This window comes from Eleutherodactylus coqui, chromosome 6 (genome assembly GCF_035609145.1).
Source record: "Eleutherodactylus coqui strain aEleCoq1 chromosome 6, aEleCoq1.hap1, whole genome shotgun sequence".
NCBI classification, from domain to species: Eukaryota; Metazoa; Chordata; class Amphibia; order Anura; family Eleutherodactylidae; genus Eleutherodactylus; species Eleutherodactylus coqui.
In genome coordinates this window covers 85,022,353-85,046,931 of record NC_089842.1, presented here as the reverse complement: position 1 = coordinate 85,046,931, position 24,579 = coordinate 85,022,353, and the positions used below count along the sequence as shown (strand labels likewise).

The 24,579-nt window shown below is 42.7% G+C and overlaps 1 protein-coding gene across 1 annotated transcript; it reads right to left on the bottom strand.

Annotated features, from left to right (window-relative positions):
* Window positions 1–3,015: 3,015 nt before the first annotated feature.
* LOC136632300 (phospholipase A2 inhibitor gamma subunit A-like) lies at window positions 3,016–22,628 on the bottom strand. Its single transcript, XM_066607082.1, has 5 exons — window positions 22,471–22,628; window positions 21,936–22,052; window positions 16,672–16,824; window positions 11,664–11,813; window positions 3,016–3,311 (listed from the first exon to the last, which is right to left on the bottom strand). The coding sequence occupies exons 1-5, from the start codon at window positions 22,523–22,525 to the stop codon at window positions 3,175–3,177; spliced, it is 612 nt and encodes a 203-aa protein (XP_066463179.1). The 5' UTR covers window positions 22,526–22,628; the 3' UTR covers window positions 3,016–3,174.
* Between the last annotated feature and the right edge of the window lie 1,951 nt (window positions 22,629–24,579).

The window sequence follows — 24,579 nt, the reverse complement described above, 5'->3', positions numbered from 1 at the left end:
ATAAAACCTATTATCTTGAATGGGTTAATTTACAATAGTGCGAGATTGAAAATTCATAGCACGTTCTATTTCTTGGCAATTCCACTGCAAGAATCGCCCATTATTTCTATGGTTGCGTGGAAAAATTGCACTGACATGCCATGCAATTTGTATGCAAGTGGGGTATTATTTTCTATCTAAACTATTGGAAGCACAAGAATTTTTTTTTCCAAATGTGTAAAAATGCGTGTACAGCAATACAAGTCTAAAATGCTTCACTATCACAGTAAAATTGCAGAAAAATCAAGTGTAATGTCAGCCCATGTAAATACTGCGGCAGTGTGTCAGCCATTTTTATCTTGATACAACTGCTTATACGGTATTTTTATAGCTAAAAAGGTTGTTTGATTTAGAAAATGTTTCATATACCATATTAGTTAATTATAAATTAATAGTGAGGGGTGTCTACTGTTCAACATTCTCATCTTTCTCTGGACAGCGGCTACAGATGGCACCTATAGTTTGGAGGTCCAGCGCTGTCCTGCATCACACAGTCCATTGATTTGATAAACCATTGAGTAATGCTTAATTCCTCCTGCGGTGGTGCTGCAGGGAAATTGGACACTTACTGCCAGGTTTTGCAACAGATTACAGCAGACTGCTGGGGGTCCTAGTAGGAGACACTTTCATCAGTTTATTGCTGAGAGAACCTTCGAAAACACATGTCAAACACAACGGGTGCAGCCGAATCCGGGCCCGCCATCTTATGTTATGTTGCCCAGTGGCCGTGCATCAAGCCTAAGAGGAATTCTACTCCCCCTGCCTGCACCTCCAGTCCAGCGGCAGTAGTGCAGTCTGTAACTACTGACCTCTCCCCCAAGGGTCTGTGTGCGCCATCCTGTGCGCAGCGCAGATGCCGAGGTGAGAGGTTACAGACTGCAGCTGCAGACTGGGTGAGTGGAAAGCCTGTAGGGATGCTGCTCAGCCCGAGGTCAATAGAGGAGTTCATTATTACAGCTGGGGCCAATGTAGGGGACAATATAACTACTGGAGCCACTTTGTGGGTCATTTATTAATGCAGCTTCTATGGGGGTCACTATTAGTATCGGGGCCACTATGGGGTTGCTGCTACTACGTTTGCCATTATGGGGTTCATTATTAGCCTAGTTTCACATTCCAGACCCGATAACACGGTTGCCGACATATGATTTTTTTTCCATGGATGCAAGGCGTTTTTGTATCAAAACTGCCTTGCATTTTTTCGGGGAAGTAGCGATGTTGTTTTCAATGGGGAAACTTTGCATCGCCCCACGTGCACCTGGCACGCGGTGTGATCCTTCTGCCGGCCCCATTGAAAACAATGGGCAATGCGATGCAAGGACACGCCCAAAGATAGGATATGCTGCGATTTTATTTTTCTCCCCCCATCGCGGTGTGTTGCAATGTAAGCTCGCTCATGTGTATAATCCCATTCAAAAGAATTTGGTTCATATTCGTGCAAGATTTGTGCGTCTTGCAATGCACAAATCTCACGCTAGGATCCCGGCTGTGCGAAACCAGACTTATGGCTGCGTATTTGTGTGACCGAAAATCACGCCCTCACTTACATGTCGTGTATTTTTTCACATGATTGCACATCACAATTACAATCAGCCCTTTGAAGGCAGCCATAGGGCTTATTCAGACGACCGTATATCGGCCGCGTATTCACACCGGACGATATACGGCGTCCCTCTCTGCAGGGGGAGGAGGCAGGAAGAGTCGGGGGCAGTGCTCTGAGCTCCCGCCCCCTCTCTGCCTCCTCTCCGCCCCTCTGCACTATTTGCAATGAGGGGGGAGGGGTGGGGCAGGGCTAACGCCTGGAACTTAGCCCCTCCCCGTCCCTCCTTCTCTCATTGGAAATAGTGAAGAGGGGCGGAGAGGGGGTTGAGAGAAGGCAGAGAGGGGGCGTGAGCTTAGAGCACTGCTCCCGGCTCTTGCAGCCTCCTCCCCCTGCAGAGAGAGACGCCGTATATCAGCGGGTGTCAATACCCGGCCGATATATGGTCGTCTGAAGTCGCCCGTAAGGCAGATGTACATGAGCATATGCACATTTGCATTGCTTTTTTATATTAGCTTGCACAACTTGGCTTTTTTAGGGCCTATTCAGATAAGTATTTGCGTAAATGCATTCGCCGGTAAGGAATGTATTTTCACATGAACAAAGTTAGGAGATGGCAGGAAGCAGGCTGATAATTAGGCATGCGAGCAGATTATTTTTGAGATCAAAATGCCCGTTCACATGCTTACGTGCTACACCCTTCCGGTGCAAACACACATTCTATTGTGGTTTTAACATTTGAAAGTCCCATTGACTTTTGCAATAAAAAACGCACAATTTTATCGTAGGTGGCAGCGCTGCAATGCAAGATTATTCTCCAAAAAAGGCAACGCTGATGTTCACAAAACACAGTAAATAAATTGTGATCGCCCATGTGGAATTACCCTTTTAGGGCGCATTCAGACGACCGTATATCGGCTGGGTTTTCACGCCCAGCCGATATACCATGTCCCTCTCTGCGGGGGGAGGAGGCTGGAAGAGCCGTGAGCAGTGCACTGAGCTCCCGCCCCCTCTCTGCCTCTTCTCCACCCCTCTGCACTATTTACAATGAGGAGAGGCGGGATGTCGCGGAGCTAATTCCCAGAACTTAGCCCCCGCCCCTGTCCCACCTCCTCTCATTGCAAATAGTGCAGGTGGGCGTAGAGGGGGTGGAGAGGAGGCAGAGAGGGGGTGGAAACTCAGTGCACTGCTCCCGACTCTTCCAGCCTCCTAGCCCTGCAGAGAGAGATGCCGTATATTGGCTAACGTGAATACCCAGCCGATATACGGTCGTCTGAATGCGCCCTTAGACTGATGTGTTCCATGGTGAAACTTAGTTTAACACCCTTGTTCTAATGAGTAGTGTTTGTCCAAATGGAAAACACCTATCAGGTGGAGGTGCCTTCTTATAGCCCAGACGAACAGATTACTGAAAATAAGGATGAAGACATCAAATCTTTTATTTCAATATTTTATTGTGAATATGTCAATTTTCTAATTAAGCTGCAAAACCTTTAAAGTAATTCTTGCTTCATGAGTCACATTACTAAATATGACACAGGCTCAGCTTGCGGGTAATCAGCAGCTACAGATTCTTCCAGCAACTTCCTTAAAGTTTATTCGATTTTTGTTGCTGGAGTACATTCCATTGTCATCCTTTGTGCTTCTTTTGCTCCTGGAAGCGCTGAAAATCCCAACTGACAGCCACCCTGCGTTATGCAGCCTTGTGCAGACACCGGGTGAGCTGTACCATCTACAAATATGTGAAAATAATATATTATTTGAAACACCAAAGAAACTTTTACTAAGCACATATTTGGTATTGACAAATCCGTAAGGACCCTTACAATAATTTGAACCACGTTTTTATCATGCATGGCAAACGCTATTAAAAAAAATGTTTAAAAAAAAGCAGGGCAAAAAGCTTTTTCTTATTTTGCCTCACAAAAAACACCGTAAAATTGATTTTAAAAACTCATATGTACAAAGTAAAATGGTGCCCATGAAAACTAAGGCTCCTCACTCAAAAAAGAAGTCCACACACAGCTATGGAAAGTAAAAAAGATATGGGTTTTTAATGCAGCGATGCCAAAAAATATTTTTACCAAAAAAGAGTTTTATTGTAAAAAAAGGGATGAAATTTAAAAAATATATATCGAATTTCGATATCGCTATAATTGTACCAACCTGCAGAAAAAGTTATCATGTCATTTATACTGCATAGCAAACGCTGTTAAAAAACCCCAAACAATGGCAGAATTAATGGCGAAATTTCATCCAGCACTCCAAATCAAATACATAAAGTTATGCACTACATGATATGTACCCCAAAGTGGTACTACAGCTTGCCACACAGAAGTCAAGCTCTTATAGGCTGGGTTCAAACAGGGCGGATTTGCCGCAGAAAATCAGTGCGGAATTTCGCTGTGGCAAATCCGCCTGTGGCCGCTAATTCCCGGATTATCTAGCTATGTGGACAAGATTTGTCAAAAATCTTGTCCACACGGGGCAGCGAATCCGTCGTGGCAAGGCCAGCAGAAGCCGGAGCTGTGGCGCAGATTCCCTGGACGCAGTGTGTCTATTCTTTTTTTCTTCTTTCTGCTGTGGCCACGTTCTCCTCTATGTGAGAGCCAGCCGCAACAGAAAAGCATGCGTCTTTAACCCCTTAGTGTCCAAGCCTTTAGCTTCGTAAAGGTTTTGCATATCCAAGTGATTCTGACATTGTTTTTTCGCCACATGTTGTACTTCATTTATCTGGTAGAAATAGATCGATAGAATTTGTGTATATTTATTAAAAGCGCAAAAATAGGGAACATTTTTTAAAAATTGTCATGTTTTCACATTTTCAATTGTAATATATCATATATGCAAAATTACTGTTCAACTTTTTGATAAGATAGATATTTTCATCTGTTTACTTTATTTTGGATGCACATTTGAAAAGCTTTCTTAACCATTTAGAAGACGTACAAATTTAACATTGATTATCAACATTTTGAAGAACACTTCGTTTTCCTGCACCAAGCCAAGATTGCAAAGGCTTACATGTGTCAGAATGATAGATATCCCCACAAAATGACCCCTTTTTAAAAACTACACCCCTAATGTATTTACTGAAGGGGTCATGAGTATTTTGACACCACAGTTTTTTTTCAGGAGTTAATGCAATTTAAAAGAAATTTAAAAGAAAAAATAAAATTTCATATTTTTGCAAATATGTTATTTTAAAGGCAGTTTTGTTTTTTTTCTAGAGTGCACATGAAAATGATAATTTACAGAGGGGCTGCACAGCAAAATATCAATATTTGTAGATGAGACAAAAGTATACAATATAATTAATGCAACGGAGGACAATGTGCGGCTACAAAAGGACCTAGATAAGCTGGGGGCTTGGGCAGAAAAATGGCAAAGGAAGTTCAATGTTAAAAAATGTAAGATTATGCACATGGGCAGGAGAAACGGATGTCACCAATATACACTAAATGGGGTACGGCTAGGGAAAAGTGATATGGAAAAAGACCTGGGGGTACTAGTGCATAGTAGACTAAACTGGAGTAACCAATGCCAGTCAGCTGCTGCAAAGGCAAATAAAGTCTTGGGGTGTATTAAAAGAGGTATAGGGGCGAAGGACGAGAACATTATCCTTCCACTATATAAGGCACTTGTCAGGCCTCACATGGAATACTGCGCACAGTTCTGGTCACCGGCGCTCAGGAAAGATGTTATAGTACTGGTGGGGGTTCAAAGAAGAGCAACTAAACTAATACATGGAATGACGGGACTGGAATACCCAGAGACCTATCACAGAGGTGACTTTAAGGTAAAAGAAGTGATTTTTATTACAAAATTATTAAAATAAAACACATAAGGGCACAACAAACATTACAAAGACGTTAAAAACGTAGTGTAGCAAATGTTAGAACACACCTAACACAATTGCTGGGAAAGAGGGGTCGGCCAACAAGAATCTAGATCTAATGTGGGGGTCCCGGATAAATCTTTTGGACCCACAGATCCGAAATATTGTGGCTTGACCCGTAAACCCTTCAGGTTGAAATCACTCAATGTCCTGTCCCAATCAATAAATATGATGGTAGAATGGGTATAGGAGTGTTGTGGATCAAGCGGAAGGAAAAAATCTGTTTTTCCGGCTGTTAATTAATCACTGGCTGATTGGTAGTATTCGTTAGCTCAGATATCAGCAGCCGATCTAATATATGCAATTGTGTTGGAATTTCGTCATTGATAATAAAATTGGTTTCAATAACTTGAATCCTATAAATGTCGGAATCGGAATTGATCCCAACACCAATGCGTTTATAGGGATTTGGTACTAATCTCTGTGCCAAATCTCTTGCCTCTGGCAGAGTCTCCCAACAATTTCTGAGACTTGACAGAATTTAAGCTTCAGTTATAAGGGTCATAATAGTCAGTGCTATGTAAGACCCCAAAGCTCCAATTATTATTTTTACTCAATACTTGCTCGTTTTTGCTCAATGCGTTTCACCACTAGATTCCGTGGATCATCAGGAGCTTAGTGAGATTAGAGGTTATCTTATTGAGGAGATTTTGAAAAGTCTCAATAGGCTCAATGTCAAAGAATCAGATGTCCTAACAGAGAGGAAACAACTGTTTCGGCAGGATATTTAGGAGGTGAACAAAATATAAAAGAAGTCTCTGTTCTTAGGTCCTTTGTGCTATCGGGAGCCAGAACATACAGCTCAGTCAGCGTCCCCTTGAGGTATTAACAATATAGCGCTGGGCTTATGTCCTGGGAGTATTTCTCCTTCTAGGCGGAGATTAAGATATAAGAGAGACTCCTAATTAATGAGGATAAACAGCTCACGTTTAGATCTATGAGATTGTTCACCCAAACCTAATCTGCTCACGGCAGGATGTTTAGGAGGTGAACATAGCATAAAAAGGAGTCTTTATTCTTAGGTCCTTTTTGCTGTCAAGAAACAGAACATACAGCTCAATCAGCGTCCCATTAGGATATGGGCAATATCATGCTGGGCTGATGTCCTGGGGGTATTATTCCTTCTGAGCCGAAATTAGGGTGTAGGAAAGCCTCCCAATCAATGAGGGCAATCAACCCACCTAAGATCTATAAGATTGTTCACCCAAACCTAATCTGCTCTTTAGAATTAATTGAAGCTTCAAACCGGCATGTGTATCTAGATAGCTCTATATCCAGGCTCGGTGGATAATAGTTGGAGAAAATGCTCCAGTATAACACATGTCAGTTATAAGAGAGGCTATGCTATTTCTAGCTCCATTCTTGAGGTAATACCCGAAGGTTCCCACCCAGACCTCTTCTCCCCTTAGGTGTCAAAATGACAGAAGAAAGTAGGTGGATACAAGATGAAAACAAAAAAGGCTGGTGTCCATAGCCCAGATGGTAGGGGAGGCTTTCCTACACCCTAATTTCGGCTCAGAAGGAATAATACCCCCAGGACATCAGCCCAGCATGATATTGCCCATATCCTAATGGGACGCTGATTGAGCTGTATGTTCTGTTTCTTGACAGCAAAAAGGACCTAAGAATAGAGACTCCTTTTTATGCTATGTTCACCTCCTAAACATCCTGCCATGAGCAGATTAGGTTTGGGTGAACAATCTCATAGATCTAAAAGTGAGCTGTTTATCCTCATTAATTAGGAGTCTCTCTTATATCTTAATCTCCGCCTAGAAGGAGAAATACTCCCAGGACATAAGCCCAGCGCTATATTGTTAATACCTCAAAGGGACGCTGACTGAGCTGTATGTTCTGGCTCCCGATAGCACAAAGGACCTAAGAACAGAGACAATTGGGAAAAGCAAGATATAAAAACTGTCCGTCCCTTACGGGATGGACAGTTTTTATATCTTGCTTTTCCCAATTGCTTCTTCCACGAGCGCATAACTTTTTTACTTAAAACCTACTGTTTGTTTTCTCTTTGGGGGTTCACTCTCCTGGTGAGAGTCCCCCCTTTGTTGTCATTGCAGCTCTCCTCCTTCACGGAGGATTGGAGAAAAGCACATTGGGGAGCCTGCTCAATATCCATTGGCGCTGTCTGAACTATTGTGTGTATATATACTAAGAACAGAGACTTCTTTTATATTTTGTTCACCTCCTAAATATCCTGCCGAAACAGTTGTTTCCTCTCTGTTAGGACATCTGATTCTTTGTCATTGAGCCTATTGAGACTTTTCAAAATCTCCTCAATAAGATAACCTCTAATCTCACTAAGCTCCTGATGATCCACGGAATCTAGTGGTGAAACGCGTTGAGCAAAAACTAGCAAGTATTGAGTAAAAATAATAATTGGAGCTTTGGGGTCTTACATAGCACTGACTATTATGACCCTTATAACTGAAGCTTAAATTCTGTCAAGTCTCAGAAATTGGTGGGAGACTCTGCCAGAGGCAAGAGATTTGGCACAGAGATTAGTACCAAATCCCTATAAACGCATTGGTGTTGGGATCAATTCCGATTCCGACACTTATAGGATTCAAGTTATTGAAACCAATTTTATTATCAATGACGAAATCCCAACACAATTGCATATATTAGATCGGCTGCTGATATCTGAGCTAACGAATACCACCAATCAGCCAGTGATTAATTAACAGCCGGAAAAACAGATTTTTTCCTTCCGCTTGATCCACAACACTCCTATACCCATTCTACCATCATATTTATTGATTGGGACAGGACATTGAGTGATTTCAACCTGAAGGGTTTACAGGTCAAGCCACAATATTTCAGATCTGTGGGTCCAAAAGATTTATCCGGGACCCCCACATTAGATCTAGATTCTTGTTGGCCGACCCCTCTTTCCCAGCAATTGTGTTAGGTGTGTTCTAACATTTGCTACACTACGTTTTTAACGTCTTTGTCATGTTTGTTGTGCCCTTATGTGTTTCATTTTAATAATTTTCTAATAAAAATCACTTCTTTTACCTTAAAGTCACCTTTGTGATAGGGCTTTACTATAATTTTGGAGACTTTTTCTTACTGCCCCCTCTGTGAATACATTTTTGGAATACCCAGAGAGGCTATCCAAATTGGGACTATTTACTCTAGAAAAAAGAAGGTTAAGAGGCGACCAAATAACTATGTATAAATACAAGAGGGGACAATACAAGGATCTCTCCCATGATCTGTTTACACCCAGGACCTAGATGATAACAAGAGGGTATCCGTTATGTTTAGAGGAAAGCAGGTTTCATCACCAACATAGAAAGGGGTTCTTTACTGTAAGAGCAGTTAGACTGTGGAACTCTCTGCCTGAGGAAGTGGTGATGGCAAAATCCATAGAGGAGTTTAAAAGGGGACTTGATGTCTTTCTGGAGAGGAAGGATATTATAGGTTATAATTCTTAGGTTAATTGTTAATCGGGGTTTACAGGCAGGTAGGAACTATTAGGGGAACTATTAGGGGAAATCTAAACCAAAAAAGGTGTACTACGCATGATCGCCTGTCTGAGTACGCAGTTATGCACATTACACGGCCGTACACAGGGCCGCAGCCTGGCTCACAGCTGGTATACGCTACAGGCCTCCACAAGTGGATTCCATATCCGGCCGTGTGAGCCCGGCATTATTCAGATCGCTACCTGTAATACATAATTTACAAGAAGTCCCGGGAACGTTCACCTTTCTGCAGTTCCAGGAGCAGCTGGTTGAGCGCCTTCTGTGTGAGACAGCCGCACTGTAGTAAGTCTCACATAGCACCAACTTTTACACCCTATCCCTGCCGCTGAGGTCAAGAAATACCTCCCCAAAAAGTGTTGGGTTTACAGCAAGCATGGGAGACCCATGTGCTCATCCCAACCAGGCCTCCGTAATTACCCATGTTTTCAGACATTCCACGCAGTTTTACATTATTACTTTTATGTAAGATTTAGGGAATGCCAAAAAGAGGGGGTGGGGGGCTATTTTTAGGGAGTCTATTTTTTTTGCACAAGTGAGCAATAGGGCTTGGAATTTATTCAGTTGTGCCTTGAAATCCAATGGGTGTTCAAAATTTCTGTTCTAAAAGCCATCGGCTGCTCCTTTCGGTCAGGGTCCCGTTGGTGATATGAACATAGGATTAGGGCCACAGTGGGTATGTTTCTGAACACAGGACAAACGGATATCCATTTTGGGGTGCAAATCCTCATTTTTATGTGCACTATAGAAAAAAAAAACCTGTCTTTAAAATGACATACTGCATTTTCCAGCGTATAAGATAACTCCCATCTTTTCCAGTTAAAATATAGAGATTGGGATATACAGTCGTCTTATACCTGTCGTCTTATACACCGGACTAACTACCTATAGAAAAAAAATAAATCAATACTCACCTCGCAGCGTTCTAAGATGATCTGTGGCGCTGCTGTAGGCTGTCGCTCCCTCCTCCACACGGACAGAGCATTGCTTTCTGGTGGCGGGGCTTTAATGCCCTGCCTCCAGAAAGCTAATGCTCTGATTGGCTAACTTAGCGCGGCGTCAGCCAATGAAAGCCGGGCCTGGGTTAACCAATCACAGCCATTCAAGCCCCACCTCCAGAAAGCAATGCTCTGTCGGTGTGGAGGAGGTAGTGACAGCCTGCAGCAGCGCCCCTGATCATCGCAGAACGCCGGGGAGGTGAGTATTGATTTTTTTTTTCTACAGTTAGTTAGTTCGGCGTATAAGATGACCCCCGACTTTTGAGAAGATTTTCCTGGGTTACAAAAGTCATTTATATGCTGGAAAATACGGTATTTGTAAAATTATGAAATTTTACTTTAACTCTTCTAAATTGCATTAAAGGGGTTGTCCCGCGCCGAAACTGTTTTTTTTTTTTTTTCAACCCCCCCCCCCCCCCCCCCGTTCGGCGCGAGACAACCCCGATGCAGGGGTTAAAAAGAAAAACCGCACAGCGCTTACCTGAATCCCCGCGCTCCGGTGACTTCTTACTTACCGGTTGAAGATGGCCGCCGGTATCTTCTCCCTCCGTGGACTGCAGCTCTTCTGTGCGGTCCATTGCCGATTCCAGCCTCCTGATTGGCTGGAATCGGTACGTGACGAGGCGGAGCTACACGGAGCCCCATTGAGAACAGAAGAAGACCCGGACTGCGCAAGCGCGGCTAATTTGGCCATTAGACGGCGAAAATTAGTCGGCTCCATGGAAACGAGGACGCTAGCAACGGAGCAGGTAAGTGAAAAACTTCTTATAACTTCTGTATGGCTCATAATTAATGCACAATGTACATTACAAAGTGCATTAATATGGCCATACAGAAGTGTATAGACCCACTTGCTGCCGCGGGACAACCCCTTTAACTTCTGAAAAAAAAACTCTGGGTCAAAATACTTACGACACCCCCCAGTGAATATATTGTGGGGTACATTTTTTTAAATGGGGTCATTTGTGGAGGTTTCTATCATTCTGACACCTATGGGCCTTTGCAATCTTGGCTTGGTGTAGGAAAACAAAATATTCCTCAAAATGTTAATAATGTTAAATTTGTACGTCTAACGTTCTTCCAATGTGCCCTCAGAATAAAGGAAACAGATGGAAATATTTATCTTATCAAAAATATGTTTGCTCGTATTTGACATTGCAGCTGAAACTGTGAAAAAAATGACAAATTTTTTTCAACACTTTCCCAATTTTGGAGCTTTTAATAAATATACAGAAATTCTCTCGGTCCTTTTTTACCACCTAAATGAAGTACAACATGTGGCGAAAAAACAAAGTCAGAATCACTTGTATATGCAAAACGCTCACGGAGCTATTCTATGTTAAAGAGACACATGTCAGATTTCCAAAATTTGGCCTGATCATTAAGGCGCAAACAGGCTTGGTCACTAAGGGGTTAAATAGGACGATCGAAAATTCCAACTCATTCCGCATAAACCAAGGCCTCAGAGTTATGATTTTTTGAAAGTTAGGAGGAAAAAAATCAAAAGTGAAAAAAAAAAAAAGCAGTGTGTCCTTAAGGGGTTAAAGGTGTATCTCCATAATACAGTGAAATAGTATGTGAATTCTGTCTATGATCCCTAGGAGTCATAATACCGAAAGCCACGCTCATTGTAAATAAATGGGGTGTAGGTTTGTGTAATCAGCAGTAGTGTAGTTCTACAGACAACTTACCAGAAAATATAACACCTCCGCCATATTTTACACACTCAGTCTGAGCTCCTCTACAATACACCACATCGCTACCAGGATTACAGACTTCTGTAGTGTCGTTTTTGTAACATGCCGGACAGAAATAACCATTTGGCTCCTCCACGGAGGCTCCTGAAAACATAATTATTAATATATATTATTTTATCCTCAGAATTTAGAGCAGATCTTGAGCCGCCTACTTATTGTGGCTCGGTTGATGTCATTTGTCTTACTGGTTGCTAATAGTTAATAATCTCTGTTCTTGCTGTAGATTCGGCCTACATGTACTGCTAAAGCTGTGATGGGCTCGTGCTGATAGACATCAGCTTATCTGCACAAGTGGAACGGCAGTGTAAAGTACAAGGGCACACAATTCTGCACAGAGAAATCAGCACCGTAATCCGTGTGTAAGACATGCAGACATTCATGTGGATTTCCTCGCAGCGATATTTTCCACAACTTGTGAAAGCAAGTGAGTCGAATAAAGAAATAATCTCTTTTAGGGATATTTCACCCGGGCGTATATAGGCCACCGTTTTAACGGCTGACCGATATACACTACGATCCAATGTATTGGATTCCAATGCATCAGATCTCATGGCCGTAGCCCGCTACATAAAAGAGCCAATATAGCACCGGGAGCTTTTTATGTTGGGCCCAAAGGATAGTCCTGGAACTATTTTTTGGGGCTGGAATACGTCGGCCGCTGCATGGGCTCCTATGGGAGGAGGTGGGACAGGGCGGCTCCTGCTACTCCCATTGCTATCAGCCGGAGGGAAGGAGAGAGGAGGTGGGCAGGTGAGCGCGGGAAGGGGGGGGGGGGGCGATATACACTTACGTGAAAGAGCCCTTAAACAAAGCTAATCAGTAACTTGGGTGTATTGTCTATTACAACACAATTACATCCATAGAATACCATCTTATTATATATCTATATTTTTTAAGACCAAGTGTTATGGATGTAGTTATATGATACTTCAATCTATAGCAGCAAAAGTTTGAATTGGAATATGGTCCATAGCCAAAAGGTGGGCTGATGAGAAGGCAATCGTAGGCAGCATAAAGTTCACTTTTTGCAGAGTTTTTATGCTTCTGCGGGCCTCAGTTAGCTGTAATCTGTGGGAAAAACTCCCTGCAGTGTCACCAGGAGAGAACCAGCAGGGGTTGTCTGAGTTATAGCTTATTGCTAGAAGCCCCTCTGCATGTAGTAACAAGTAAGCGATCAGCATATACTTACCTCTCCCCGCTCCTGTTGTGTCCCGTGCCGTGCTTGGTTCCCCACTCTGGTCTATACAGCTGCAGTCACGCACAGTTAAAGGCTTCATGACAGGGGCTGCAGCCAATAACAGAGCTCGGAACCCCCTTAAGTATTGCATAGTTCCCAAGTCAATGGACTGACCATCTATAATGGGGATATTTTTATTTCTCTGGAGCTGTGGTTTTTAACTCCTGCTATGTGTACCTTAAGGGGTACAAGCCACAAGTTTAGGGAGTACACAGCATGTATCCAGACTGTTCACCAATAGTGTTATTATCACAAGTTTTTTATGATTTCTAAAAAATTTTTGCAAACATGCAATGTTTTACTGTGATTATTCTGCAAATCCCAGCAAACGGTGTGGCTATAGAGTTTACAGGGGTCACAATTGCGGCCCAGCCCCTAGGTCAGGGGGGGGGCCCTTGGGTCCCCTTTGCTACTTCTATGTCTGCAATGTGCCCCACTTACTACAGAGCTTCTGCCCACCAAACAATGCTACGGCCGCAAAGTTCATACCACTGACACTGTCATCTAAACTCGGTGTATCGTAGCACGATTCCTTGTCTGTGTGTCCTGCGCTAAGACTGCGCTGCATACACAGAGGAGGAGTTGGGCTCTGATGCAGTAGCGTTCAGTGACTGAGCAGTACTGACATGAACTTTGGGCTCTTAGCAACACTGGGTGGCCAGAGTACTTACATTAGGGTAAGTGGCCGTCCTTGGGGGCACTGTTACTAAGGGACCACAATCTGGGACACAATTACTAAAGTGGCCACATATGGGGGCATTGTTACTGAAGGGACCACATTTGGAGGTACTATTACTAAAGGGCTACATTTGTGGACACTATTACTTTGTGATGGCACTATTATTACAGTTAAGGGGATTGTCCAAGTTATAGTTTTTTTACTTGACTTGATTTTCTCCATGCCTGAAAATAAAATATGCTATACTCTCTTTTCCCGGCCCCCACAGCCCCAATCCTATCACTAACATCAAAGTAGCAGGCTGCATTGAGCATATGAACAGGACATCACAGGATACTGCAGCCAATCACAGAGCTCAGTGTTAAAGAAGCAGCTCAGAAGTAGCACAGCCATCCTTCAATACCCCAATAGGTTAAGATTGGTCCAGATAAGTCCACCTCCATCTAATGTACACCAAAACAAATGCAAATTTCGATGTTAGCACTTCCAAACTTCCTACAACATGATGTTTCAGCCCTACCAATGAGCCTTCTCGAGCTAATTAGAAGGATCAAGACATACCATTATATAGTATCAATAAAATGTATAAAAAAAGCACATTGACCGGTAGATCAAAGTTACTGATAATAGATCATCAGTAGGAATGTCCCAGGAAACCCCTTTAATTGAGCACTGTACTGAGGTAGTAAGTAGGGATTATATATTGGTATAAATTGGAGGAAAACTATGATTCTCCACATTCACTAACATTAATTTTGTCTTGTGTTGCTTTTTATGCTTATTGTATTTTATTACTTGTGATCACTTCATACATCACAGTGTAATATGCCACCAACTGAGTACATTTGCTTTAGATTGCAATGGACAATAGCTTATAGGGCGCTTACTTGAAATTTTTATGACTAGAAGGTATAGGCTTCGAAAGGTTGAGAAACACTGCTATCAGGCAAGAGGGGCTCTTTTCAGCCAATTTCAGCTCCGGTTGAGACTGTATTTTCATGAGTTTCCTGTGTGAGTTTTGTACATTGCAAGCTGCACAAACCTCATATGGAAAAATACCTTATTGACTTTCCACTTGCAGCAATGTTGCAATATAGAAAAATCACAACATGTTCGATTTTTCTGCGAGTCCACAGAAATCTCAGCCATTATTTCCAATGGATGAGAAATAAATTGCATTGCACTTGCATTTGCGTACGAGTTTGATGCGAGTGCAATGCTGTTTTTTTCTATTGAATACAAATGCGATTTTCATGCGTATGAAAATGGCATGTACAGTGATGCAATGCCATTTTCTTCAAAATGCATAGCACCCGCATTGAAGATCACAATTTCACAAGTGCAATATTGGTCAGAGTTTCAATTCTCCTTGTAAATACAGCCAAAAAGATCAAGTTCCATAACTGGTAACATGTTAAAGGCCTTAGATGTTACATTTTGTTGAATTTTCACCAGTGGATAAAATATATGTTGGTTTAAATTATAATATTCTGGAAAAGATGAGCTATATGGTGAGCTGCTATGAGGAGCAGTTAGGCTGTAGTCACATGGGAAGCAAATACCACGGAAATCTCGTGGAAAGTCTACAGCGGGACCGCAAAATTAGGCAAAATTTCCGCAGCTTGAAGTCCCACGGGTTTTCAAGCGGCTCATTCCGCTGCGGCCAGCTCCTTATCATACAGAGGAGGGATGGCGCAGCATAAACAACGATAAAATTGACATGCCGCGGATTTGAATTCTGCGTGGCATGTCAATTTCAGCGCGGCTTGGCAGCAGCATGCGAACGAGATTTTTGCAAATATTGTCCACTTTGCTGTTTTATCCCAGGATGAAAATTTCCTGTGGAATGTCCGTGCAGAATGTCTGCACGGAAGTTTTGCGGCAATTCCGCCCCCTGTAAACCCAGCCTTAGTATTGGGTTGAGGTTCATTTTTGCCCACAATGTACATGCTCTGTATACATAGAGGCTCCCATCCTCCATATATGCAGAGCATATACAGGTGTCTACTTTTACTTGAACCTCATACTTTGTTGTTATCGTTGTGCACACACGCCAAATTGTATCATCAATACGATCTGATAAGGTATTTCTGAATCATCCCATAAGGGCTAATTCCCACGGGCGGATTTTATTGAACCTAATAGCGCAATGCTCACGGTGCGGAATTCCACCGTGGAATTCCGTCCAGTGAATTCTTCCGTACTCACCCGCGCCATGCTCTATTTGAGTGCATTGAGTGCAATGGAAGCCGTCCGTCACACTATCTTCCGCTGTGTAGCACAGCGGAAGGTAGCGTGAAAACGGTTCCCCGCCTACCGCCGGCCGCATCATATGACGCAGTGGGTGTGTCATATGACACGACCGGCGCGTCACATGACACTGCCGAAGCGTCATGCGGTATTCCGTCATGCAAGTATTCCGCTTGCAGAGCCCGTCACGGCCGTGGTCATTAGGCCTAAAGAAGATCCTAGTAGAAAGTGATCGGCACTATTATAGTAATAGTCCATTGTTTCAAAGCTTGGAGGTCCCTCTGGCCAGTAGAATTCCAATACCATCATTGCTATAAGTTTAGTACTTTTAGTAAGACACCCAATCTTGCTGGTTATTTGATTATTGTAGCCATTTATAGAAGGAGGATTGATGGATAGAAGGAGGATTAATGTGTTTGAGCTGTAGTGCTGGCAAATGCTGCTGCATATATCCTGCACGGCGAGAGCAACAAACAGAGAAGTCCTGAATCCTATAAGACCCGATATATCACTGGAGAGGAACATGACTGGGCTCAGGCTCACGTGTTTGGGCCATGTAATGCGAGAACAGTTGCTAGAAAAATCTATAATGCTTGGACAGATCAGTGGCAAAAGACCTGGTCACCAAAGAACACGATGGCTGATATGGACATGGATATCACACAACTGAATGAAGCAGTGCAAAACTGAAAAACGTGGGGGGAGCCTTTAGGGTCGCCAACACTAAACAACAAAAATCCATTTATCTTGGAAACGCTGGATACATTTGCACTTACTTGTATAGCTAAGATCATCGTTGCACTTTTCTCCCGTACAACATTTTGCGCATGCCTCAACAGTTAGGCCTTTTTCGGTTGTGACACGTAAGCATCCATTACAATAATTGCTATCTCCACAACCTTTCTGTATTGTTTGATATTTCTTATCATCTAGAAGAAAGACAAGATAATTAATTCCCAAGCAACACTGGGCTGATGTTACTTTGCATACTCTCGGCAATCTCTGAGCATATTTGGCCATGATTAGTTAAACTGAAAGAAGAGACCAGCTTGCATCCAGCACAATTTAAATCCAGTTCTCAGACCTTGCTTCCAGCCAGGCATACATAACAGAGGAATTTAGGTCTTGTCCAGTAGAGTGCTGGTATTAGATTAGATAAAGAAATAAAAAAAAAAAAAATATATATATATATATATATTGCACTGATAGGCAGTCTGCCTGTAATCTGTTTGTGCATAAAGCAGGTAGAAAGCAGCATACCCACACCAGAACATCTCATTGAATAAAAACTGTACTAGAACCAAGTTTATAACATAATTACAGCACGGACCAACCCGAGTACATACATGTAGCACAAACCAACCTCAGCGCATAGATACAATACTAGAACCAAACTCATAATATAAATACAACCCCAGAACTAAGCCCCCATCTTATCTTCATACACTCTGTTCGCCAGGGCCCTGTGTGAACGCATGGGTTGCATGTAGCGAAGACCACCCATGGTCTAGCAATAGGAAGAGTCACTTAAGTATGGGTTCACACCAGTGTTATTCCTTTCCATTGTTTAGCTCTGCTTTCGTGCCAGATGTGGTATATGCCAGACACAGACAACGCAGAACAGACTCCATTGTCTATAATTGGGTCCATGTAGCTTCTGGAATGCAGGCAGACATTTTCCCAGCTGAGATAGCACAGCATGCTGAGCTATTTCATCCAGGATTCATGTCAGATCTGAATGGAACTTCGGTCACAGATATGAACACGGGGACATTCAGAGAAGCTTTTACACTCGAATTTGTAAAAAAGCGGGCAGGTCCTGTTGGGAGGGAATGTGGCCACCCTGGACTGGCAGATTAAGTTATTTACACCAGAAACTGGCATAAATTATACCAGAAATGTATGCCAGGTTGGAACGTGTGTATATTTTAATGTGGGTACACGGAGGTGCAGAGAGGCGCCTAATATACAAAGAGGTGAGGAAATCATATTAAGACTGGTGTGGGAAATGCTGGTGTAAATATATTTCCCCCATACCCCCATAGTCTTATGAAATGCACGAACACACATTTCAGACACGCACTGCATGAGTCATAGGGAATGTTGTGGTTTGAAGGAAAACCAGGGACAAAATTTCTGCAAGGGACAAACTAACAAATATACAAATCAACAAACGTAATCGGTTAAAAAATGACACAATTTAACAGGTAGAATATATAAAATAGTTGTTAAGAAAAAGAGGATTTAACACGATATTGGAATGTAGGAGGAGTGTCTAAGTGACAATCATATCTGTGGAATCCTGTAACAAGCAAAAAACAGGCAATAGTATATGAAAGCGGTCACAGCAAATTGTAGCAAGAACCTCACCTCGTACTAAGAGCACAACATCTATAGTGATGCCATAATCTGCCATAAACTGGTAAATCCTGTAGGTCTTGAGGACCGAGGTAACCACAAATGAACACAAAACAACAGTAACTGCGCTCCTCTATTGGCAATCAAATAAAAAGCAACCTCAGGAACTCACAAATTGGAAAGTCCAAACTTTTATTATGTCCACTGAGAGGTGTTTCAGAGCTAAACTCTCCTTCCTCAAGTCAAACATTGCATTTTCTATGATTGCTAATTAGAAAGCGCAGTTACTGGGGTTTGCGTTTTCTTGTAGTAACAATCATATGTGTAATTAAGACTAATTAATAGTGTAGCATAATTTCTCATTCAAGATTTAACCCCATTGTACTTTAGTCACATGTTATTAGTAGAGATGAGCGAGCACGCTCGGATAAGGCAGTAACTCGAGCGAGCATCGCTCTTCTTGAGTAACTGTATTCTCATCCTAGCAGTCTCGGTGAGGGCGGCGTTGTTGAGCGGGGGGCAGCGAGGGTGGGGGGAGAGAGAGATCTCTCACTCTGCCCCCAGTTACCACCCACTCCCCCCCCGAGCCTGCTCGGACGAGAATGCAGTTACCCAAGAAGAGCGATGCTCACTCGAGTAACTGCCTTATCTGAGCGTGTTGCTCATCTCTAGTTATTAGTTAAAGCACAAGTTTACCTTTGATGGGCTAATTACAAACCTTATCTTACCATATACAGTATATCAGGGATGTGTAGGCCTTGGAATTTCTTAACCCTTTACTGCCCCAGCAACTTTTATTTTTCTTTTTTTTTGTATTTCTGCCTTCCAAGGGCCATACAGATTTTTTTTCTTTTCCTTTTTTCATGAATGTAACAATAAAAGCGCTTGATTTTTGTGGGACAAGTTGTACCTTAAAATTGTGGCATTGAAAAATACTTGTAATATTTTGAAAACAAAATGTATAGACTCTCTCTAGGAGAAGCTGGAAAAAAAACATCAGTTTTTACTGTGCTCACTGTGTGGTTGGCATGTTAACTTTATTCTATGGGTAGATTAGATGATGGCAAGACCAAGTTTTTATAGTTTTTTACAACATTTTTTATGCTAGTTTTGCACAATGAAAACATTTGTTTTTGTTTTGTGATATTTTGAAACGTAGAAATTGATACAAGCTGTATTTTCTATTGGTACATTTTTAGAGTAGATTCAACTTTTTGATTGCTTTCTATCCCTTTTTTTAGGAGGTAGGATACATAATTCTGAACTTTTTTTTCACCAGGGAAGTTAAATAAAATTATAATGTTAAAGTTCACATTGCTACAGAAATGGTCATGCCAATTATGTAGAGTTTTCTTTACATAATGAGGCAGAATTTTTTTTTACCATGTCACAGTTTTTTTTCTCCCACTAAGAAACTGTAACATGTGATTACTCTGTGATATTACATTGCAGCCACCAGCACATCATGTCACGAGGGGCAAGCATGTCACGAAGTCACGAGGGGCAATGCATTGATGAAGGAATACCTCCTCTTCTGTAAACCACAGTCAACAATGATTGCGGCATATAAATTACTAAACTGTCAGGACTGGAGTCCATTACAGCCGGAGTCCAGCTGTCAGTCCCAGCCAGGCTCTTGTGATATCCCTGACATACATGTACAGCATTTTGTGGAAAGCAATTCCTGTTTATGATGTACATAGACGTCTTACCATATATTGAGATGGAGTTAATACAATATAATCAGAACCCCTTGGTTTATAAACAGATGTAATAACAGAGCAGGGTACCAGCAGGTTTTGTCATTGGTCTCATGGAAAGTCCACAGTGGGACCGCATAGAAATTCCGCAAAATTTCCGCAGCTTGAAGTCCCGTGGGTTTTCAAGCGGCTCATTCCGCTGCGGCCAGCTCCTTCTCACAAAGAGGAGAGATGGCTGCAGCGAAAACAGAGATAAAATTGACATGCCGCGGATTTGAATTCTGTGCAGCATGTTAATTTCAGCGCGGCTTGGCCGCAGGGTGTGAACGAAATTTTTGCAAATATCGTCCACTTTGCTGTTTTATCCCAGGATAAAAATTGCCTGTGGAATGTCCGTGCAGAATGTCTGCACGGAAGTTCTGCGGCAATTCCGCCCCGTGTGAACCCAGCCTTAGTATTGAGTTGAGGTTCATTTTTGCCCACAATGTACATGCTCTGTATACATAGAGGCACCCATCCTCCATATATACAGAGCATATACATGTCTACTTTTACTTGAACCTCATACTTTGTTGTTATCGTTGTGCACACATGCCATATTGTCACGAGAGGCAATGTCACAAAGTCACGAGGTGCAATGCATTGATGCAGGGATCCTTCCTTTTCTGTAAACCACAGTCAACAATGATTGTGGCATCTAAATTAGTAAACAATACCATATAATCAGAACCACTTGATTTATAAACAGATGTAATAACAGAGCAGGGTACCAGCAGGTTTTATCATTGGTATGTGTGTTCTTTAAGGAACGATAAACATAGAAAATCCTCAAACTAAGCCTCATGTCCACGGGGAAAATCAGGCCCGCTCCGGATTCTCCATGGAGAATCTGCAGCGGGTCCCTCCTGCCCCGCGGACATGAGCGCTGAAAATCAGAATAAATGAGAATAAACTCACCTCCCATCCGCTCCGTTTCTTCTCTTCACGGCGGCGCCATCTTCTCTGCGTCGCGGCCGGATCTTCTTTCTTCGGCCCGGCGGATGCGCATGATGACGTCGGTGACGTGCCCTGCGCATGCGCCGTCTCGAAGAAAAAAGATCCGGCCGCGACGGAGAGAAGATGGCGCCGCCGCGAAGAGAAGAAACGGAGCGTGTGAGTAAATTTCTATTTTAGGTCTCCCGCGGATCCGGACGGCTTCCATAGGCTTCAATAGAAGCCCGCGGGAGCCGTCCCCACGGGAGACCCGCATGAAAATGGAGCATGGTCCAGATTTTTTCATGCTCTATTTTTTTTTAAATCCCTTTTATTGACCATCCGCGGGTATTTATCTACCCTGCGGGTGGTCAATGCATCCCTATGGGGTGCGGATCCGCTGCGGATTTTAATTCTTATTTTGCCCGTGGACATGAGCCCTAATAGAAAAAATACACCATTATTTTTGGCTGTAAGGTCTCTGGCTGTAGAAGAAGCTCCCCCCCCCCCCACCACCACCACCACTGAGGGAATTCTAAGCCCCACACCTTGGCTCATACCCACCTACCTTTGAGAAATATCAGAGGAACTTGAGTCACCTGACCCATGTTTAGCAAGCCAGTGAAACTTGTGGTGGTCACAATAAGAAGAGCTGGAGCAGAAAGGTGGCTGCACACATGCATGGCTCTCTCTATTGAAATCTGTGGGAGTTACATAAACATCCGGGCGTGTTTGCTTGGCTCTTTGCATAACTCTCATAGACCGCAATGGTTAGAGTCCCATGTCTGGTCACTTCTGCTTCATTTTCTCCAAAATTGTGACTATTTTGATTTGCAAAACAAAGATGTTATAAAATATGGATGCCTATGATTACCTGACAGATAAGTAGCAATCTGATCTTGTTGTAGCTCCCCACCTCTTCTAATACGAATTTACTTCATTAAAAATAGGAGTCATTCTGATATGAGCTCCAGATCACTTTGATTGGCTGTTAATCAAATGTTACATACCTAGTTGACAGAATTCTGAAGTTGTCATGCATAAACCAGATGGACATTCTCTTTCCTTTTCCTTACAACATTCTGTATCACCAATAGGCCAGCACGCACTGCATGTAGTGGACTGGGCTAAAATGGAAGAAAAATGTGTATAGTAAATAGAAGAAGAAAGATAAGAGGGGTATGAAGCTGCGTAAGACTGCATGATGTGAGAGGGGAGAGTGAGCAACAGGGTGAAGACATCCTAATAAAAAAAATAAAATACATCTTGGTATTTGAATAGCACCAACTTTTTCCGCAGCGCTTTCAGGTAATTATTACTTATTACCCCCACCAAGCTGGGTTCTCATTTTACTGACCTCGGAAGGATGGAAGGCTGAGTCAACCTTGAGCCTGCTACCTGAATCAGGTGGGGATTAAATTTGCAACCTTCAGGTCGTAGGCAAGAGCTTACACTCTGCGCCGCACGAGGCTCTATTTGATTAAACGACAAAGCACAACAAGAAACGTCTATGTACAGCATGATCCTTATTTGGCTTCTACTCACCTGAAGCAATTAAGGTCATAAAGGCAAATAGGATGCAAATGTAAGACTTCCTCATCTTGCTGAAGATCTGTCTGACAGTATTCCCTTGCACAAGATGTGGTCTCCTTTATATGTACCCTGATGTGAGGAGGTGGCATCCAACAACTTCCTGGATGATCAGCCAATATCTTCTCTCATCCCTTAGCTTTGAAAAACACATTGCATTGGTTGGATTTTCCCTTTGTATTTCGATGACGTTTCATAGTTTGGCAAATTAGTAGCAGTTGGCATTCATACAATTTTGAAGCTCTCTCTCTCCAGATAATTTGCAAAAACAGACACGATTCAGAATGTAATTTACTTTCCACGCACAATAGAGCAAGTTTTGTTAGGAAGTCAATTAATGTCCAGGAAATTGGTAGACCCAGAGAAAAAACACATAAGAATTATGACTTAAAGGGAAGTGGTCACCTCAGAACAGCACCGTTAACTAAGTTATGGAGATGTTCGGAGAGGTAATAGGAAGTCGGGCCCGTATTTTTTATGCTTACCGGACCTGATCTCACGGTGTCCCCCTGAAAAGAACATATGTAGTCTGAAGAGAGTCAGATTTTCATAGTGTGTGTGATCTTTACCAGCGAATACCACAGGATCTGGGAGAAGTTGAGTACGAAAATTACACTCCGAAGCTTCCTGTCACCTCCCCGAAAACATTAAAACTTACCATATATACTCAAGTATTAGCCTAGTTTTTCAGCACATTTTTTTGTGCTGAAAAAGCCCACCTTGGCTTATACTCGAGACAGGGAAGGGTTAAAAAAAACAACAAACTTTATACTTACCTCCCAGCCAGTGTTTGTGTTCCCGGCGGTGGTCCGGGAAGCAGCTTGAATTCCTGTATTCCCGGTGGCGATGCAGCAAGCTGCTTGAATTCTCCCCGCTGTTATTTCCCAGCGTCCTCTCTGCTTGGCTCTGCGATCCCCTGCCATCAACGCTGTGATTGGATCGAGCGCCAGCCAATCACAGCTGGCGCTTAATCATTCACAGCTAATCAATGAATGACATTCACTGATTGGCTGTGAATGATCGAGGCCCGGCTGTGATTGGCTGACGCTCGATCCAATCACAGCGCTTACTTACACAGCGCCAATGGCGGGGGATTTGAAAGTCAAGCAGGGAGATGACAGCAGGGAGAATTTTAAAGCAGCTTCCCTTTAGAAAATAAGGCCAGTCTTCTTTATTAGTAAGATTGAAATCATTCATGTTAAAAACTACTCCCATGTTGCATCTATTCCTTAAAAAAGGCCTTTCACCATTCATGTTTTTAAAACTTGGGAATGTTTTTGCATTCATGTCTTTAAAACCTCCTGAGTTGTACCTGTACTTAGGACTGCCTACCCCATCTCTATGAATTCTCTTGCAATGCAGATTATAAATGACTGGGGAGCAGGGAAGGCTGCTGCATATGCACTGCAATGTTGGGACCCACCCCATGCCCAAGTTTCTCAACTGAACCCCAAGACCCAACTGTATGACATATACCGAATGATGATACAGTTAAAATCTTTGATAGAGCAGAAAACCATCATCTCTTTGCCCTACAATCTTTCATCTTGTAGGTCGCAGTCAGCTTTAGTCCTGCAGCATACTTTAAGCCAAGTCCACGGGCAGATCATCAATGTCCAAACACAAGTGGTGTGATGAGGTCACTGCATCACACTGCCTACACCAGGCCAGAAGACTCTGTGCTCTTTGAGATGAATATAAATTACTGTTTTGGGGCGCTTCAGGTGCCATTATTACTTCTTTTAAGAGACACTTGGGGAGTCTTACTCTTTAAGTGGGGAACTAGGGGTAACTTTTCTTTTAAGGAGGCACTGAGGAGGCCTTGCCACTTTCAAATAAGCTTTCTGAATTTCTAGTGGGACCCCACATCCTGACGCCCATTTCGCCATCACTTCATCGTGGGGAAGGAGGGTAACACCGCAATAATCAACACATATATGATAGTGAAATACCCAATCCACCTATCAATTAATCAAAGTGACACACTGGAGGACATCGTGCCAACCACATATTATCAAAGCACATCCAGCCGCAACTCCATGACCGCAAGTCGTTATATAATGT